The 21,397-nt window shown below is 38.1% G+C and overlaps 1 protein-coding gene across 2 annotated transcripts in view; it reads left to right on the top strand.

Annotated features, from left to right (window-relative positions):
• Positions 1–21,397, top strand: part of LOC5576313 (monocarboxylate transporter 12) — a 452,410-nt gene that overhangs the window by 232,520 nt on the left and 198,493 nt on the right. Inside the window, exon 2 of one of the 2 annotated variants that reach the window (XM_021846908.1) lies at positions 19,294–20,016. The exons of the other annotated variant lie outside the window; for it this stretch is intronic. Coding sequence (XP_021702600.1) covers positions 19,608–20,016 — 409 coding nt within the window. The 5' untranslated portion in view covers positions 19,294–19,607. The remainder of the gene's footprint in view (positions 1–19,293; positions 20,017–21,397) is intronic. 2 annotated transcript variants of the gene reach the window in all.

Genomic DNA, 21,397 nt, shown 5'->3' on the forward strand with positions numbered 1-21,397 from the left:
GCACAACCAAAAGGGCGTAACTTCAAAACGGGCCCTACGATTTTTTTAAAATTCTGCCCAGACATGCAGCTTGGCTATAGAAAACGACTGGTGAGCACAGATTTGATGGAGATTTTTTTTCTGATAATAACGGTCAGGGGAGCACCGTGACTAGATATCATTTACAGTAATGATTCCTATAATAACATCATTTTTATTTTTTCTAGTTTTTCTTTTTAATAAATATTAAACAGCTAACAAATAGACCAGCTTTTAAATGATAGTTCGAGTGCCTAGTATCGCGCTTAGAAAGTTTAAATGCATGTTCTCTAGTGTGTCTACGCAAATAGTTTAATGTTTGTATGAAAAAAATCCGGTCCAATTTATAGGAAAACTAAATTTCAAATTTTACCTCTAGGTAAGAATCAATTGATTGATTTTTCCATCGAGAGGAAAATTCTATTACCTAACTTTTACCTACGCAGTGTAATACTGCGGAACACGTTTCTGACTAAAACACCAAAATACGGCTATTTATTTAATTATGAATTGCTAAATGTATTGCCGTTTTCTAAAATATCATAGCACGTCTATTCTTTTAGATTGACTGTTAAAAATGCAAAATTTTGACTATTTCAGCGAACTGGCATGCAAGTTTGTCAGCTTTTATGACAATTTACTTGCTTAATTTGCTATAGAATTCAAATTTCATGAGTAGGTATAACAAGACTAATCAACAAAGTTTAAAATACTTCCGTTGGTTAAAAGTTATTTTTTTTTTTTTGGTGATGCAGAAAAGTGTTGTTTTTTTCCATATAAGAGAAACAAATAATTTTGTATGAAAAATGCAAGTATTTTGAAAAAAAAAAAAAATGATAAAATCTAAATTTTATTTTGCAATTTGAACTAAATTATATCTATATTGAAAGTTCAAGTCGTATTTTGCATGCTTGGTGGATTAGATCAAAAAAAAGTTTGATCAATCATACTTTAAAATTCATATAAACATCTATGAAACCAGGGTTTAATACAACTTTCGTGACCTGTAGCTAAAAATTGTGACGTGCTGAAACATATCTGAGAACTGCGTCAGATTTAGCGACCCCAAATCTATTAGCGACACATAACACTGCGGAACATGTTAAGTGTTGCTGAATCCATTGCCGTTTTCAAAAATATCATAGCACGTCTAGTTTTTGAGATAATGGCTGTTGAAAATGCAATAATTGACTATTTAAGCAAACTTGTATGCAAGTTTGCCAGCTTGTAAGGCAATTCATTTGCTTAATTTGTCAAAGAATTCAAACTTTATGCATATAACAATACTTATCAACAAAGTGTATAATACTTTCGATGCGGAAAAGTTATTTTTTGATGGTTTAAAAAAGTATTGTATTTTCCCATGTACAGTCATCTCTCCCTTACTCGATATTGAAGGGACCATCGAGTTAGGGAGGTATCGAGTTACAGAACACAAAAGCAGTGCATTTGCGTTCCAAGGGACCATCGAGTTAGCCATGAAAACCAACTTTTACTATGGTTCTCTAACTCGATATCGAGATACGGAATATCGAGTAAGGGAGAGTTAACTGTAGAAGAAACGAAGAATTTTGTATGGGGACAGCAAGCATGTTGAAGAAATCGATTTAATCTTAATTCAAACGTGTGATTTTAACCAAATTATATCTAAAATGAAACTTCAAGTCGTATTTTGTATGTTTATTGGATAAGATAACTGAAAAGTTTGATAAATTATACCTTTAATTTCATGTAAACATCAATAAAACCATGGCTTTATACAACTTTGGCGACCTGTAGCTAAAAATTATGACGTGCTGGAACATTTCTGTGAATGGCATCAGATTCAGCAAGCCCAAATTTACTAGAGACACATAATTTCATTCTAGAGACATGCAAAAATGTAATTTTTGTTACGGATCAATTACACATCCTTGAGACACGCAATAATGTCAATTTTGTTATGCTGTGTTATCGAAGTTTACGTGAAAATAATTATTATTTTAATTATGAGTTACCAATTAGATTGACTTTAATGAATAATTACCAATTGGATTCATCAAATGATTTTCTCGATATTGCGTTAAGTTGTGATTTGGAAAATGAAGGTTGACGGATGTTCCCAAGGACCAATCTAATCACCACTTTTGTAAACCAACTTATGGACTGTAAGAAAGTAATGAGGTGCAATCAAATTATCTATTCATGCAACATCGTATGGTAAACATGACATCGTATGGACAACAAACAATATTTCAGTTCAATTTCGGATCCCACAGACGCTTCGCAATTTACTACATGGACGACTAACAGCTTTGTTAAAAGCACTAAGGTGATTCAAAAAAATCGTTTTTGTTCCATACCGCTCATTCGATTCTAGATCAATTTCTTAGTTTTTTCATAAAATTTGAGCTAATTCGGATGAAAACAGAGACTGCACAAGCCCTCCAAAGTTTTATGGGAATTGCTAAGAAAAAAGTAAGCAATCATTCAATTGGTCATAGTCTTTGCCCAAGTGCTCTTGAGGGTTAGAGAAACATTAAGGCTCAAGAATCCATCATTCAATCATCAAAAAGAAAAACCAGTTTTTTTCTTTCAAATTCAAAGAAATCCGAATGAAAATCTATCATTGCATTACAGATAGCAAGTGCAACGCAATGATAGATTTTCTTGAACATTGCTTCAATTTTGAGCGAAAAACTGGTTTTGAAAATTTATAAAACGATGATGGTTATTTTCGTCTAAATACCGTTAGATACATCAGTTTCAACTTTGCTGAAGACCGTATACAAATCGGACATCTCAGTAATAAGTTATTGATAACCGAAAGTTCTTCAACACTGCTCATTTATCTTCAGAAAAGGCAACATTGCTGTATCTGGTGCGAAAGATAGCACACGCAAATCATGGCTACTGTGTTCCACTGCACATATGCAGTGATGCCTGCGAGCAGCTCGTCTTCGGCAATATTGTACCTGACGAATGTATCCAACAATATTAGCGTTGCCAAAACTCTCAAGAGCACTTGGGCAAACACTAAAGCTGAATAAACGAATTGTTTGCTTTTCTTATAGTAATTCCCAAGGATGGAAAAAAAATCGTCTCTAGCGACAAAAACACAGTATTTGAACGATCTAAGGGGCCGTCGTTCTTGCAGCAGCATGACTTCAACAGCTCACTACGCGCGCGTAGAACGGATATATGAAGCATCCGATACACTGTTTGTCGTGGGACAAGTAATTTGTCGGATGTTGTTACAAGTAGCGATCAACTTTAATCATGCCGCATTCTCGCTATCATTTTTCGCTTTAACAATGTCAGCACGGTTTCGAAATCATAAACAACATGTCCGGAGTTAAATCAATAAGTAAAAGTGGCAAAATCTTCATAATAATAGAACTTTGATTCGTGAACAATTAATCGCTAGCACACATGCAACACTAGGGCGATTCAAATTTTAAAAATGTTTGAAAATCCAATCTCCCATATGCTCCTTACCATCTTTACCATAAAAATAGTGTCCTGTGAAATTTTCAGCTTTCTGGGTGGTGATTTAAAGGTGGCCCAAAGACAATGTAGGTAGGAAATATGAGACATGTCACGCGAAGAAATAATTAATATATATAAATAAATGGACTTTTTACAAACTGTTTAGCTTGCTGGCGTAGGAGGGGTCCACCAATTTGAAAAAAAAAACGAAAGGATCATCCTTTTGTTTTAACATATACTAGCGATCAGTGACATAAAATTGGGATTCTAACGATATGTGCCGATGGCGGCCTGGTTTCAGCGAGGAATAAACAACACTTTTGAACCTTAAATTATAATTTCTAAAATCAGTACTTACAACTTTAAGACAGCTTCGAAATTTCAATATGTATCTGGTATCATCAACCATACTATAGGAATCTTTACTTCACATCTGAACAGCACTGATTGATTATAACTTATCAAACAATGGCAAAACACCAGCCTCAATCTATTCCCGTTTTTTTGTATAGTTTTTTTTTCTTCTGATAATATTTTTGCAATCATCTATCGTGTGCTAGGCAGGATGATATTACATGGATTTTTTTTGGTTAGCTTCTTCTTCTTTCTGGCGTTACGTCCCAACTGGGACAAAGCCTACTTCTCAGCTTAGTGTTCTTATGAGCACTTCCACAGTTATTAACTGAGAGCTTTCTATGCCAATTGACCATTTTTGCATGTGTATATCGTGTGGCAGGTACGAAGATACTCTATGCCCTGGGAAGTCGAGAAAATTTCCAACCCGAAAAGATCCTCGACCGGTGGGATTCGAACCCACGACCCTCAGCTTGGCCTTGCTGAATAGCTGCGCGTTCACCGCTACGGCTATCTGAGCCCCTAACGTACGCGAAAACTACCGTTAGGTAGGTTTAGGACCCTAGCCCTCAAAATGACCAGTACTATTTCAAGTTTCATGGAAATTGTATAACATATACAATTTTTTTATTCAATACTGATCAGCTGTGTGAAACTAGTATTATTGTATAGCATCACAAAGAAATAACCATTACCAAAAAGCATTTTATCTTTCACCAGCTCCCAAGCATCAACGGCGCAAATGGAACACATTTTGTTTTCGTTTAATTACGCACCATCAACCTGATGGCACATGTCAAAGATTGTTCTCCATGACATGTTTAATTTCTCTGCCCTCTTCGGCCTCAACTGTTACGCTAGGGAAAAAAAAACCTATCGGTAATTTGAGCCAAACTGAGCAATTTGGCTTTTTTGCAGTTCCACTCTTCCTCCCGATCGATGATCGGTTTATGCCAAGGTGTCAAATTTCTTTGGAATCTGTTGGCGCTCTACTTACATGCCTACATATACGCTAAGGATATTTTTTTTGTTTTCCTTTCCAAGTTTGGCCAACATTTGAAGATGCATTTCGCAACAAGCTCGTCATGGCGGGTTCAAGTGCTGGGATGCGTGAATATTATATGGCAGCCAAATTAACGACCACTTAAAACAGGGAAACACTGTGTTTTATCAACAAGTTGACAAGCTGGAAACTATTAATAAAATTGAAAATTAACAATAAAAAAATCAATCGATATAATTAAAATTAGGTAGCAATAACTAAAAAATATAAGCACTGAAAATAAAAGATTTGCCAATAAAAATGTAATAATAGACCTCTTTTGTTAAGATTATATGCTGTTTTTGATTTTTCTTTGGCAAATGTACAATATTGTATTTCTAATTTGCAATGTTTGAGAAGTGTTTATTTATAAATGCTTTTTTTTACGATAAGTCAGAAATATATTTATGACTGCAATTTTGGTTTGGTTATCTTATTGGCTGCTGTTGGATAAACTAGTGAAGGTTACCTTTTTCCTAGGGTATGTTATTATTTCCCATATTATTTGGATTGGTTGTGGCGTTGACAGCACTCTCTCTCCCCTGTAAGACACGAGTCAATCGCCGGTGTCGGGTGTTGTACATTGAATATTGATGGTGCCACTCATTGTTGCTTTGATGAGGTTGCTATTTTGGGAGGCGTATCGCGTAATAAATGGAGGAGGAGCCAGAAACGGTGGAGCTCAGTTTCAGCCGACTAATTTATATGATTAATTGCCGCCTAGGGAAAATTTACGAAATGATAATTAGTGCTGACAGGAGGAAAGTTTTTCGTGGGTTGAGTGCTTTGTTGATCCTTGGAAATGCTTCTCGAATACAGTAGAGCTTATGGTTCCACTAGTATTCTATGTTTGCAATTACATACTTACTTTTAAATCCTACGTATATTTTTCACTTTAACATCTAGTAAGGAAGGAATGGCGATATCCCAGTTTTTCCACTGAAGTAACATGCATCACTACAAAAAAGATGGTTATCAATATATGATAAACAATTAGAACATTATAATGTTATTATAATATAATTATGATGGTCTTTAAACATTTTCATGAGCGTTGAAGTTCAAATTGCGTAAACATGTTTCACACTGGCGTCAGAGAAGCAGTCGTGATCTTGCCTTTAAGCTTGCAATTAATTTGCAATCTTTTTTTTTTTTTGTAGCTGTCCGATTGATGGACGGGTAAGCTAAACTGGGATTGCTCGTGATTGTTTAAAGTACTACGCCAAGCGTGTTGCGACAAAATCGTGTTGCACTATTTCGTGACCTTTTCATAGAAATTTAACAAAAAAATTAAAAAACGCATGCTGAGAACTGTTTATTTTTTAAAGTGGACATCTTGTTAATAATATATCAGAGCCTGCTTCTCAGTGCGGTGTTCTTAACCTTTACGTTACCGGCCTCCGACAAGGCATTTTCAAATAACTGCCTTTTCGTCAATTCCCATTCGATTTTTTTGAAACCACCGTCAGTTAACTTTAAAAAGGTTACAGTTATTTGTCATAAATGGATAATCCTGAATTCGGAACCATGCCGGAGATATTCCGGAATGTACTGGGGTGACGAGGGTGCCAAATTTGGGAAATGTGATTATTTTTTTTATTTATTGCAGTTACCACATTGAAGTTTTTATGTAAAATATAAGATAATGGCCTATTGTCGTCATTTCAACATAATTCGAATAAGTGAACCGTTTTGGAATATGGTAGCCGGTTCCGCCAGGGCCAGTTTGGGGACATTTCCGCTTCATGTCCAAAACATACCGTGCGACGTCTCAATCTTCATGAATTCGGGAAAACATGTCAATAAAAGAAGAAAAACCCCGATACAAACAGATGTGACCACTTCAGACCTCCTGGCACAGGTTCCACGAGGGTCTCTATGGGGACATTTCCGTTTTTTGTCCAAAACATACCGTGCGATGTCTCAATCTTCTTGAATTTGGGAGAACATGTCAATAAAGGAAATATAAACTAAATATCCATAGATGTGGCCACTCCAGAGCACTTGACACAGGTTCCGCTAGGGCCTCTTTGAGGACATTTCCGTTTATTGTCAAAAACATACCGTGCGACGTATCAATCTTCATGAATTCGGGAGAACATGTCAATAAAATAAGAAAAACCCCGGTTCAAACAGATGTAGCCACTCCAGATCTCCTGGCACATGTTCCATGAGGGCCTATTTGGGGACATTTCCGTGTTATGTCCAAAACATACCGTGTGACGTCTCAATCTTCTTGAATTCAAAAGAACCTGTCGATAAAGGAAGAAAAAAACTAAATATTCATAGAATTGGCCACTCCAGAGCGCCTGACACAGGTTGCGTCAAGGCCACTTTGAGGACATTTCCGTTTCTTGTCGGAAACATACCGTGCGACGTCTCAATCTTGATGAATTCGAGGGAACTTGTCAATAAACGGAGATTTGGTCACTCCAGAGCAATACAATTTGAATTGGGGCGAATAAACTGGCTTATTAAGTTTCAAGCTTCAAAAATAAAAAAATGAAAAATGCATGGAGAATTTGTAAATAAAACCTTTGCGGACACAATCGATGGACCGAACACTAATCTGTAGGAAAACCCTTTGCGGGTAATAGATGAAATCTCGAATGGGTTCCAAATTAGATAATTGCTGGCTAGATTATTGTTTAATTTCTGATGACATCCTTAACATATTCTAAGCAAAATTTTCATTCTGTTGCACGTGGAATTCCTCCATTCATGAATAAGCGGTACGATTGACGAAACCGACGTATGGTCGAATTTACTCTTCTTTAAACGGAATAGGTTGTTCTCTTTTATATTGTTAAAACAATTATTGGCAATAAATATGCCAAAGGTCAGTAAGCCAAAGGGATTTCATAAATCATAAGACTGTTTTTATGGTGTATTCATGAGGAGTTCCAATAAATTTATTAAGAACCCAGAGTAATGAATAGAATTTTTTCTTAGAAGTTTACAATAGAAGTTACGACAGAGATGAACCAGCCTCTGGCTGAAAATCTCTCTAATAAAGATAAATAATAATAATACAATAGATTCTTGGTTACATTCTAGCCAAAACTCTTTTACGATTCTTGTTGGATTTCTGATGATGTTTGAAACAAAATTCTGACGGATTCCTTGTTGGTTTTCTTCTCAACTTTCTGCTGAGTATTACTAGTTGCACAGTGCATTCCTGGCGTATTCATGAAGATCTGCAGAACAGATTTGCCAAAAATCGTGGAAAACATCTGTTCAGAAAGATCCTGCCTAAGACTGCATCAGTGAAGAGATGCCACATCAGTTTGTATGTATTTTATTCTTGATTTATTTGAATATTTTTCAGATGGAGTAGCCAGATCTGTTGGTAGCGAGGTCATTCTTCATTTATTGACATATTTTATCCTTCAAATAACGGTAATGTCATAAAATAGGCCTTTCTGGAACCTGTACGTACTCAGGGGTGGAAACACAGGGTCTATTCCTCATTAATTGACATGTTCTGTCGCATTCATGAAGATTGAAACGTTGCACAATAGGTTTTGGACATGTAACTGAAATGTCCCCTAAGAGGCCTTGGCGGAACCAGTACCAGGTGCTTAGGAGTGACCTAATTAGTTGATACTTAGTTCATACTTCATTAGTTGACATGTTCTTTCTAATTTACGAAGGTTGACACGTCACACGGTTTGTTATGGATATAAAACAGAAATATCTCCAAGGAGGTCGCTGGTGGAACCAGTGCTTGGAGCTATGGAGTGGCTACATCACATGTTAATAAGTTGGTTCTTCTTTTATTGACATGTTTTTTTTTTCAATTCACAAAGATTGAGACAAAAGCAGAAATATCCCCAGAGAAGCCCTTATGGAACCTGTGCCAGAATCTCAGGAATGGCCAAATCTTTTATTACCGTGTTATTTTTCATTTACTGACAAGTTATTTAAAATTCATTAAGATTGAGACGTCGCACGGTATGTTTTTGGACATAAAATGGAAATGTTCCCCAAGAAGCCCTCGTGTAACCTGTGCCTGTAGAGATCTGGAGTGGCCACATCTGTTCGTACTGAGCTTATTCTTTTTTCATTGACAAGTTCTCTCGAATTCACGAAGATTGATACGTCGCACGGTATGTTTCCGACAATAAACGGAAATGTCCTCAAACAGGCCCTAGCGCAACCTGTGTCAGGTGCTGTGGAGTGGCCACATCTATGGATATTTAGTTTATTCTTACTTTATCGACATGTTCTCCTGAATTCATGAAGATTGAGACGTCGCACGGTATGTTTTGGACATAAAACGGAAATGTCCCCAAATAAGCCCTCGTGGAACCTGTGCCAGGAGGTCTGGAGTGGCTACATCTGTTTGTACCGGGGTTTTTCTTCTTTATTGACAAGTTCTCCCGAATTCATGAAGATTGATACGTCGCACGGTATGTTTCCGACAAAAAACAGAAATGTCCTCAAAGAGGCCTTGGCGGAACCTGTGTCAGGTGATCTGGAGTGGCCAAATCTATTGAAATTTAGTTAATTCTTCCTTTATTGACATGTTCTCCTGAATTCATGAGGATTGAGAATGAAATCGCACGGTATGTTTTGGACATAAAACGGAAATGTCCCCAAACTGGCCCTGGCGGAACCGGCTACGATGTTCCGGAACGGCCCACTTATTCAAACTATTCAATCGACCATTATCTCACGTTTCACATAAAAACTTTAAAAAATAATCACATTTCCCGAATTTGGCACCCTCGTGACCCCAGTACAACCCGGAATATCTCCGGCATGGTTCCAAACTCAGCATTTTCCATTTATGACAAATAACTGAAACCTTTTTAAAGTAAACTGAGGGTAGTTTCAAAAAAATCGAATGGGAATTGACGAAATGGCAGCTGTTTGAAAATGCCTTGTCGGAGGCCGGTAACGTAAAGGTTAATAGCACTTCCACATTTATTTAGTAAGAGCTTTCTATGCCAGTTGACAATATATACAGTGTATATCGTGTGGCAGGTACGAAGATACTCGACCTGAGAAGACGAGAAAATGTCTTTTACAAAAAGATCTGATAGGACCCTCAGCTTGGTGTTGCTGAATAGCTGCACGTTTGCCGCTACTAACAATAACTTATTTTTCAATCAAATTTACTTTATTTTTACACGATCGTGTGAAATTTAAGCATTTCTGAATATAAAATGTGTATTCATCGAAATTCACGAGATACTGTAACCGTCCATTAACTGGATTTATGTTTACACCAGTTCCCAGTTTACACTTCCGGGTACCACCGTTGGTTTGACCACATATAATCTGAACACTTTTTAATTTGTACCCCGCTAATTTGCACATCGTTCAGATTAAAAATGGTTCAAACGTCATTTGGCTCATGGAACGGAGTAAACTGAAATGGAACGCTGTGGAACGGAACGCAGAATCAAAACAAAACAGTGAAAGAGGTTACCAGAAACACGATTCTAGGGTGACTAGATGTTCAAATTAAAAATGAACCCCGATGGTTTGCATGAGGTATCGTTCAAATTAACGGGGGTGCACGGTATATTGAAATTAAAACATTTTTTTTTGTGTACTATTTTAAAAACATGAGATTCAAAATATGCTCTTGTTTGAAGAACTAAAAGTTTTCCATTAACCCCTAAGAAAAGCTATTGTACAAATTTCAACATTACATCGCCCTTACATTCGCTGACGAATGGAAGGAATGTTAGTTCAATGTTCATGTCCTGATTTTGAGCTTGGATTGAAACGTCCTGATTTATTTTCAACATTTGAGGATGTATCTTGATTTTCATCCTGAATTGGTAATATCAATTCAATATGTTTTCAAATTCCTTAGACAAAAACAGAGCGATATCGTAGGAAACACCATAATTTGCCCTGGTTTCATGGTAAAGCCCTGGGACGGAGAAACCGACACTAAATTTCTGTACGTCATAGTGAGCCGAGATACGTCACGCACTGTCACTGTGAGCCTAGTTCTTAAACAATGGACAAACATCATGAAAGCGCGTAATTGATATGAAAATATGTTTCGCATTTCATCAAAAGTGCAAAAACTTGAATAAGAATCAATTCGTGCATTTTCAAAAGTAGTGTTACGAGTGCAACTTTAATTCTGATTGAATATAATGTATTGAAATACGCATTTTCATAATTTTTCTAATAAAAATGATAATCAAGTTTGCCTAGTCCAAGTTCAGACAAAAAAAATGGAAAATATCATATCGTCACGCAAACTTTGGCTATTTTCTACACTTTCCCTCTATTTCACGCTTGATGTATGAAGACTCACACTCTTCACGCCTCGATGAACCCGCTACCTCTTGAGAGTGTTACGTTCTTAATGGACATTCCCACATTTTTATAAACTATAAAAATACTACTACCATTCAAACGTCCCAATCATTACTCATTATTACACATTACGAGCAATCATTTTGCACTCTTTTTTCATGATTTATCTATCTTTTTTGTAAGGAACGCATCACTATGAAGAAAATCCAGCCGAATTTTTAATAGTTGTCCTGGCAGCACGGACGATGACAACCTAAACGGTGTGCAGAATCCGACTGCACAATACATCGAGAGCTACCTAGACAATAAGAATTAAAAAGGACAGTGAAGTGGGTGATACGTGCACCACATCGTTGAGTTCTATGAATTTGGAACATTTACGATTTATTTATATGCTTATTATGGTGATTGCTGATTATCAAAATACTACATTTTTGGCGCAGATCTTGGATTGCTATATTGAAGTGGTTTGCTCAAGGGCGCCGGTAATGATCAGTGTATATTTAATTTGATAACCTAAGAATCTATTGTGTTGAATGCACTATTCCTATCGCAGATTCTAAAATTGCTCCTTGGCTTGAAAAGATTGAAAAGTTGCTGCAAGAATTCTTTTACCTATCAACCAACAATAGTAGACAAATTGGAGTCTGAAATGCTCCCTGTTGCAATTTCTAGGCTGAGTAAGGGATTCATCTAACGTTTTTAACAAATCCAGAATGGAAAAGTTTGCCCAGCTAGGCACTCGGGATTATAGCTAGCTCTTTTTTGCAGATGACTGTTGAATAAGCATTACAGTTCCTCGAAGAGCCCTCCAAGATATATTTCACCGAAATTTCTGGAAGGAATAACTCTTTAACATCTCCAAATGCTTTACAGTGCAATTCTTTCAAGCCTAATTGGTCGGCGAGGGGATCAAGTACAAAACTTGGGAAAATTGGATTATTCTCTCATTAGATACGAAATTACCTTACCTCTGTTTCACTTTGACCAGATTTGATGAATGCTGTAAACTGCGAGAATTTACAAAATTTACTTTGGATGATCAGTAAAAATCGATAAAAGTGTGCAGTCAGAGAGGACCAAGTGCTTATTACCATAACAGCAAAAATGATCAGCGCACTTAGGAAAGCGAGGAAATTAAAAACATTTCAAGAGATTTGTCAGATTTTTCGACATCAAATGATTCTTGTACTTATCCATCAATAGACATTCATAAATATTACTTAATTCGATGCATTTGATTTTGATTTTTGACCATTTACTATATTTGGATGGGTGGTCAGAAATTGCAACAATTTCTGTGCAGACAGAGCGGACCAAGTGTTGCAAAGCACTAAACTGATTGAATATTGCATTTTTTGAGTCAATTTCAGAGTCCGATAGAAGTTCATGGTAGTTCTATGGTGTATGTATGGAATGTGCTAGAACCCGCTTATTGGACCAGTATATTTTGGTCGGTATTTAAGATTTTCACATGGTCCACTCTGACTGAACACATATTTGAAAATTTCTGGTCTTCAATGCAATACCTTAATTTTCAAGCTATCGTAATGCCACTGATTTCGGTATTGACGATATGGTTTACTGAAGAATTTACGATACTGGTGTAGAAGGGTCTTGATAATTTGCTTATCTTAAAGATATGCACCCAGTTTGGCCATTGAAGCATTAAATGATTATTATTTTCCTAGAAATTGTTCAGTCAGAGTGAACCAACTCACGGAACGGTGATGTTTAGTTCAGTCAGAGTGGACCAAGTGCACATAGTCCATCAAAAAATCGTTCTATCAGAGGTTTGGATTATGATTTTTCATGATTATCACTACACATTATATTGTTTAAAAGTAACACAAAGATGTGTAGATATATTGAACCAAAATTTAAACGAGTTTAAAAATAACAGAGCTTTAGACTTTAAACCCCTCTTTTTAAATACCGTAAAACGGGGTAACTTTGATAGTTTTTTCGAAGAAAACTTGAATATTTATGCATGCTGTTTGAAAGAATAATAATTTATATTTTTAAAACAAGTACTGGCATCCTAGCTATCGATTGCAGTTGATAGATTTCCAAAAGATTTATTATGAATGGATATATAATTTTTCATATAATCGAAAGTTGGTTTTCTGTTTTGGGGTAACTTTGATAATGGAGTATGAATCGAACAAAATTGAATGAATAACGAACATTTATAGGGCATTACATACCTCTAGGCGTTTAATGTTATATGGAAATTTCTGACTTAGATTACAAAAATGGTCCCAGTTTGTGAAAATGCTATTCGCTAAGAGATTTGAGACCGTATTCAAGTTCTATGATAACTAGGCTGTCAAAGATAAGTGGCCAACTATTCAAAACTACATCGAATAGTGATCGTAGAACAGATTGTTTGTAAACGTTTCGAAAATGCTAAAATTGTGTCAATTTTTAATATTCGTGTAAAAAGCCTCAAATGCACTTGATTCCAATGAAAACAGCTTTGACATGAAGTGTCATACTAATACTCTTTACTTTTGCATTTGTTTTGCTTAACTGATTTACAGAAACTTTGTTATTTCGTTTAATATTTTGTGTGTCTCGCACTATCAAAGTTACCCGCATTATCAAAGTTACCCCGTTTTACGGTATAAAAAATTTCTCTTGGTTCACTCTGATTTAACGCCGACCAATTGGTAGAAGTTCAGACAGACCATATTAGTTGATTTTTTAGCCTTGCACATCATCGACACTATCAATTATGATTTTTACGATGCTATTTTGATGCAGCTGCTTCAACAATAATCAATATAGAATAATGCGAATATTTTGTTATCTCGAGTCGTAGAAGTACGTTTTCCTGAAACCACTCTAAGCACTTGGTCCAGTATGACCTAACACCGAATAATTGAAAGAATTCCTCCGGAAACTCATCCAAAGATCGCCACACACATTTAAAAAAAAATACGTTCTTAGCATCACTTAAAATGCCTTAAATTTTTTCTCTATTTTTTTCCTATAAATAATAATTTTGTACAAATCAATTCTTCTTTTTTTTCGAAAGTCCTGTAAATATTTACCCAGAAAATTTGCAGTAATCTGTAAAATCTTAGAAGTAATGTTCTGACAACTCTTCTTAAAATTCCGTGGACGAATGTTTGTAACTGTCCAATCATTATAAAATATTAAGTAAATCCAAGTATAATCGAACCTTTTGAGTATTGTATTGTTCATCGAAAAAAAATCTTCGATATTTTATGATCTTCATAAATTCCTGCAGAAATCGCAGCACAATTTCTTGATCGATTCCCGGGGTGATTTTTAGAAGAATCCAAGAAAAATGCTTGGAAAATGTACATGAGAAATCCTTGTTTGGAGAAATTCGGGTTAGAATTGCGCAAGAAGGTCTGAAAGAACTGAATTTCAAAAGAAACATATATAAGCTTCTGGTGGTATCTTTGAAATAATTATAATTCCTGGAAGAATCGTCAGAGGTCTCTATGGAGTGTTTTTAATAACTCCGGGCTGCATTAAACTATAACCATTCGGGAAAAAAATCAGAGGAGGCATCCTCGATCGAGCTATGAACTGATGGCGTAGCAGAATCGTAAGCGCCTAAATTCTTCGAATACACGATCCACTTGTCCATTAGGTTTATTTTTTGCAACGCACCTTCAGATCTTTTTAATTTTTGGATCAAATTATAAAAAATCGTCTGCTCAAAATTAGTGAGAATTTTTTCAAATGTTTTCGCTTATCTTGATTACTTACTTGATACTTGATGGGCTACAATTCGCTACGATGAATCTTCTCCACTGGGCTCGGTCCTGGGTTAATCGCTTCCAATCACCCCGAACGTTAAGTGCCCTTAAGTCCTCCGTAACCGCAAAAAGCCATCGTGTGCGCAGCCTACCACGAAGTCGGCGGCCTCGTCCGGGTTCTCTGTTGAATATTATCTTTGCTTGTCGTTCTTCCAACATACGATCAACGTGACCAGTCCAACGCATCCTACCGTGTTTTATGCGCTTGACAATATCCACCTCTTTATACACTTGGTACAACTCGTGATTCATGCGACGCCGCCAGATGCCGTTTTCTAGTTTACCGCCGAGTATTGTTCGCAGCACTTTACGTTCAAACACCCCGAAAGCTCTCCGGTCGACTTCCTTCAATGTTTATGATTCATGGCCATATAGGACAACCAGAAGGATCAGTGTCTTGTATAACGCGAGTTTTGTTTTCGTTTGCAGGCTACGGGACTTCAACTGGTTACGGAGCCCGTAGAAAGCCCGACTCGCAGCTGCAATACGTCTTTTCACCTCGCGGGTAACACTAGTGTTCCAAGATACACAAATTCTCCCACCACTTCAAACTTTTCACCACCTAGCACCATTTCGCTACCACTAACACGTCCGGACCCACGTTGACCACCAGCTATCATGAACTTCGTTTTTGTGGTGTTTATCGTGAGCCCGATCCTCGCTGTCTCCCTCTTGAAAGGCACGAACGGCTCTTCCACTGCTCGACGGTCAATCCCGATGATGTCCGCAAAGCCAAGGAGCATATGAGAACGTGTGATAATGATATCGCTTCTCTACCACCGGCTCTCCTGATAGCACCTTCGAGCGCTATGTTAAACAGCAAGTTAGAAAGAGCGTATCCCTGTTTAAATCCATCTAAGGTTACGAACGATGAAGAAATCTCGTCCACCACCCGCACACTTGATTTCAATTCATCAAGCGTTGCACGAATCAGTCTAATCAGCTTCACCGAAAAGCCATGTTCGAACATAATTTGCCACAACTCGTTTCTCTTCACTGAATCGTACGCTGCTTTGAAATCTACAAACAGATGAAGAGTCTGCAAGTTGTACTCCCGGAATTTATTTAGGATTTGACGCAGGGTAAACATTTGATCCGTCGTTGATCGGTCCTCTCGAAAGCTTGGTATTCGCCGACAAAGGACTCCTCATACGGTCTCAATCTATCTGTTGAACAGAATTCCAGACATGATTTTGTACGCCGAATTAAGGAGTATTATCACTCGGTAATTGGCGCACTCCAGTCGATGCCCTTTCTTGTACAGAGGGGAAATGAGACCTTCCAACCAACTAGTAGGCATTTGTTCTTCCTCCCATATCCTCGAAATGATACAGTGAAGAAGTTCGTGCAGCTGCTCACTTCCGTGTTTGAGAAGTTCGGCTGGGAGCTCATCCTTCCCAGTAGCCTTGTTGTTCTTCAGCCCATTGATAGCTTTCTTTACCTCATCTAGCGTTGAAGGTTCCACAGCCTGTCCATCGTCATCGATTTGAATTCTGCTACCAGATCCACTTCCGTTATCTCCGTTCAACAATGACTCGAAGTACTCTTTCCACCTGGCGGCCACCATTGTTTTATCCGTCATCAAGTTTCATTCGCGGTCGTAGCACATGGAAGACGGCGCTGTTTTTCTCCGCACACCATTTACGGACTCGTAGAACCGTCGCATGTTGTTCTGTTCCATAGCTCCTTGCGCCTGAGGAATTACTGCCTCTTCATGCTACTTTTTCTTTCTGCGATGGATCCGTTTTTCGGCTGCCCTTGCTTCCTTCTTCGTCGTCTTGGCATTAACGTCCTCACTGGGACAGAGCCTGCTTCTCAGCTTAGTGTTCTTATGAGCATTCCCACAGTTATTAACTGAGAGCTTTCTTTGCCAAAGTTGCCATTTTCGCATTCGTATATCGTGTGGCAAGTACGATGATACTCTATGCCCAGGAAAGTCAAGGAAATTTCCATTACGAAAAGATCCTGGACCGACCGGGATTCGAACCCAGACACCTTCAGCATGGCTTTGCTTTGTAGCCGTGGACCCTAACCATTCGGCTAAGGAAGGCGCCCTTGCTTCCTTGTACTGCTCTATGCTCTGACGGGTATCAGACACCAGCATCCGGCTTCTAGCCAATTTCTTCTCGTTCGTCATTCTCTGGCACTCCTCGTCGAACCAACCGTTCCTTGGTCTTCGTTTTTAGCTATAAAGAACATTATTATAAGCCTTTTTTATCAACTATCTCATAGACAAGCATGTTTTCTATCAAATATTAGAAACAGCTATCATTTTTTTTTTTCTGGAGTTAATAAATCAATTTTTATAAAACGCTTGCTTATCTACAATTTTATTTTTTGCGGGGTAAAATGCGCCACCTGATCTCGGCGTTAGCCGTTCGCGCGTACGCATGCGCAATCATGCTTGCAAATACGTTGCATACATAAGGGCGTTTGATCAGATGTTATTGTTCGATTATAGTATACATGCTGATTCAAAAAATGTACATTTGTAAGGTTTAAAATGGCACGTAACTACAGCATGGCATTACGTTTGCTGGAATTTGAATTCAAACGGCTGTTTTGGTGTTATGAAATAGGAGTGGCCGTTTTGCCCCATGAGTTGCTTCAAGTTTAAGTCCTTCAATACGCTTTTTAAGGATAAATTCAACACTTTTTCCGCATGGAATACAAACTATGGGAGTGCACAAGTCAATTCTCGATGATAGTTTCAAAAGTTTTGTTGTTAATCGGCTTGAAAAATGGTCTAGAAAATAACACAAAATTACAACGAAAACAGCAAAAAACGTTTTTTCTGTTTTTTCACGATTTTTGTCAGGAGAACACTTAAAAATATATATAGAGAAGCATTTTAATACATTTTCCATTATCTCGGATGAAAAACAGCGTCCCAAAGCACGTCGTTCGTTCAAAACAAGGATGGCGCGTTTTATCCCAACGGTGCATTTTACACCCAGTTCCCCTACCTACCACTTCTCGTGCTACTGTGCTCACCGCTCACTGACTCCCACAGATCGCTGAGGTTGACGCTTTCGACGATTAGTTAGTCCTAATCTTGGCACTTGGGATTCACTTTAGCAAAGCTTTTTTTTAAGATAATGGACTCACATTTAGCCACAACACGCATGGTGCTTAGGGTTGTGCTACTTTTTCCCGAATGTAAATTCCCCGGATTCCCCGTTTCCCCGAATAGCTCAGTTCCCCGAGATGTTTATAGCACTCAAAATTGTCATAACTTTTTGCATTTCTAGGTGGTGAACGAACCAGTCATGGTAATTCCGCATCTTCTTCTTCTTCTTCTTTCTGGGGTTACGTCCCAACCGGGACAATGCCTGCTTCTCAGATAAGTGTTCTTATGAGCACTTCCGCAGTTATTAACTGAGAACTTTCTTTGCCGATTGACCATTTTTGCATGTGTATATCGTGTGGCAGGTTCGAAGATACTCTATGCTCTGGGAATCGAGAAAATTTCCTTTACGAAAAAATCCTCGACCAGCGGGATTCAAACCCACGACCCTCAGCATGGTCATGCTGAATAGCTGCGCGTCTACCGCTACGGCTATCTGGGCTCTGCATCTAATGAAAGAATAATCCCATTTTCTCATGTTTTGTACTTGGTCCCCTCTGACTTAACACTGACCAAATGTAAAAAAAAATCTAAGAAAGGACGATAGTTTACATCTCAAATTTATTGATGAATATTAAAAAAAATATTATAAATTTAAAATGCCAAACAGCACATAAGCAAGATTGCTTCTGAGCGAATGCTTTCTCGATATTGTATACAATTCCATACAAATCAATTAAGACTTAAATGAACATACGTTCTTCACTACCACCGCTTTTACCAAAGTAAAACAACCGGTTTTGTTGCGCTAATAGCCAATCCAAGATCAAACAAACTCCACGATAAATTCAGGACGTTATTCATAACCATACCGTTGCCCTCATTCCAATCACCGGGCCATTTATTTCCCAAAGGAAAATATCATAAATTTAAAATTTCACGCTTTTCCCCATATTCGATCGCCTTTCCATACGGTATCACCGGCCAGACATCAGCCACATTCTCCTCCAGGCGGTTTTACAATTGAAATATATCATCGCAAGCCCTAAAAAAAACTCGAGTAAGTGCTGTACACTCCTCTTCGATCCGTCACTTTGTGCGGGAGCATGTTCCTCCAGTCCGGAATCGTCGTATCAACCGACAGAGCATTCAATAGCATCGGGTTGACTGTGTTGTGGTCGTGCCGTGGCGTGGCAGACATTTACCGAAAGTGCCTGTAGAAATGATTTTCTTTTTCCCTTCCCCTACGCCTTCGACAGTCACCACTTACCAAGCATTCAAGGGCGGAAGTTGGCGGTCATACCAGGGCGCAATCAAGCCCCAATTTGCGACCATAAAAATGATAATCAGTGGTGTTCAGTGAAGAACGTGTCCAAACACCGGGAGTAATTATGCTTTCTCGGGGTTGATTTAGCGAAGCATAGGCAAAAAGGGGTCCAGAGCGGCATGAGAAGAGCCGTGCAGTGTTGAAAAATATCGAAATGAGTACCTGGGAGACACCGTATGAATATCCGGAACGGTGGAACCGGTGTGAGAAAGTGAAATCAGTTTGAAGAAATATTGTAGGAAGAAAATGTCGTTCTCGTCGAACGATACGATGAGGCCGCTGGCCATGCAGCGGTCCCAATCGTTGCCGCAGCTTCACTCCAGGGAAGACTCCGGGGTGGGATTGAGTGGGAGTGGTTCCTGCAGTGGGATCAACAACATGGCGTACGAATCATCGGGATCTCACCGGTCCCATAAGCACCATCGGCACTACCGGAATGGCAATGAGCTGAAGATTCCCTACGGTGCCCGACTGGTGGCCGATCTGAGACAGCTGATGACCCTGCGGCAGCATTACTACCCGGAAGGAGGCTGGGGATGGCTACTGACGGTGATCGGTTTTACGATTCACTGCATCTGCCATGGGCTGCATCTGTCGGCGGGGGTGTTCATGATGGAGATGGCCAGCATATTTCGACAACGACCAACGGCAGCAGGTAGGTGGAGAAAAATGGTGTAAAATGCACCGGATAGGTAACCATACTAATGAAATAAAACAATTATTATTTGGGATTACACACTAATTATGTCACGCTAAATTTTGACATTTTAGCTTTCTCATGACACTTTATGTAAGGGTTTTCCAAAACTTTTATACGAGTACGGTTACACCTCCCACATACTTAGGATCGAAACATTTTCACATGAACTCTTGAAATTATAAATTATTATTACCCCTATTAGGGGTATTCACTTAAAGTAGCGTAAACTGTGGTATTTGTGATGAAACATTTCAAATGAAATATTCCTTCCTGACTTCAGTCAGTAAAAAAAATAAGAAGTTTATAATCTAGTTACCCAAAAAAACCAGACTTGCCAGAAGTTTGTTTTTTTTTTTAGTTACGATCTATTATTGTATTCGTTTCAGCCAAGGGTTTCGGATTTCGATTTTTGAACCCAGAATTCTTTCCAGATCGTCAACAAACTGATGCTACAGGAACTCCTCATGTAACATATTAGGGGTATTCACTTAATATCGTAAAACACAGCGTAAACCGTGTAAAAATGGTAATCTTAAATATTTCACGACAACGCACGGAAACATTTCAGATTATTGAACTTCAACATCCAAGAGCTCCTCCGAGCTCCTTGGTGATGGCAACTGATGTCAACAAAACAATTACGAGATTGTTTTCTATCTGGTTTTCACTTTTTTTGCAAAGAAAGAAAATTCTTATAAAATTTTGCGATCACGGTTTTGTACTACTTTTAGTGGAAAACGATTGGAACTAAACTGGAATTTGCTCATCAGCTTGAGTCGTTTGGTGCATTCGTATGCGTTCTGTTGATTTGTTCGGAAAGGCTATGCGGAAGCAGTAATGTACAAAATGGTTCATCCACATAGGAACTGGGTACAGCTACAGATTGATGTATAGGACCAAATGAATAAGTTTCACTACCGATGGATGTCTACTGAATTGTTAACTTAGTAATTTGAAAGCCAGTGACAATTCCTCTTTTTTGTTAGACACTCGACTGAATTACCTATAGCCTTTGCGTTTAGCCGGAAACTGTACAAAAAAACGGTGCAATAGAGATTTTGGCGCTCATTTAGAAAAGTAGGTTTTCAACAAAAAACCGGTATTAAATGCAGTCATCAAGCGTTTATGAACATTATGGTTTTAATTATTATTCGCACAAAAACCCTTCACATCTCTGCTATTTTATTGCGGATTCTTTTCAAGATTGTAGTGCCACCCCTCCTGCCGAGTTTTCCACATTTTAGCACCGTCAATCCTTGAGGTCTAAAATTGGACATTAAATTACGCGAAATGCAATTAATTTCAATGCATTTACTCTGATATGGTCATAAACGAA

Source organism: Aedes aegypti, chromosome 1 (genome assembly GCF_002204515.2).
Source record: "Aedes aegypti strain LVP_AGWG chromosome 1, AaegL5.0 Primary Assembly, whole genome shotgun sequence".
NCBI lineage: Eukaryota > Metazoa > Arthropoda > Insecta > Diptera > Culicidae > Aedes > Aedes aegypti.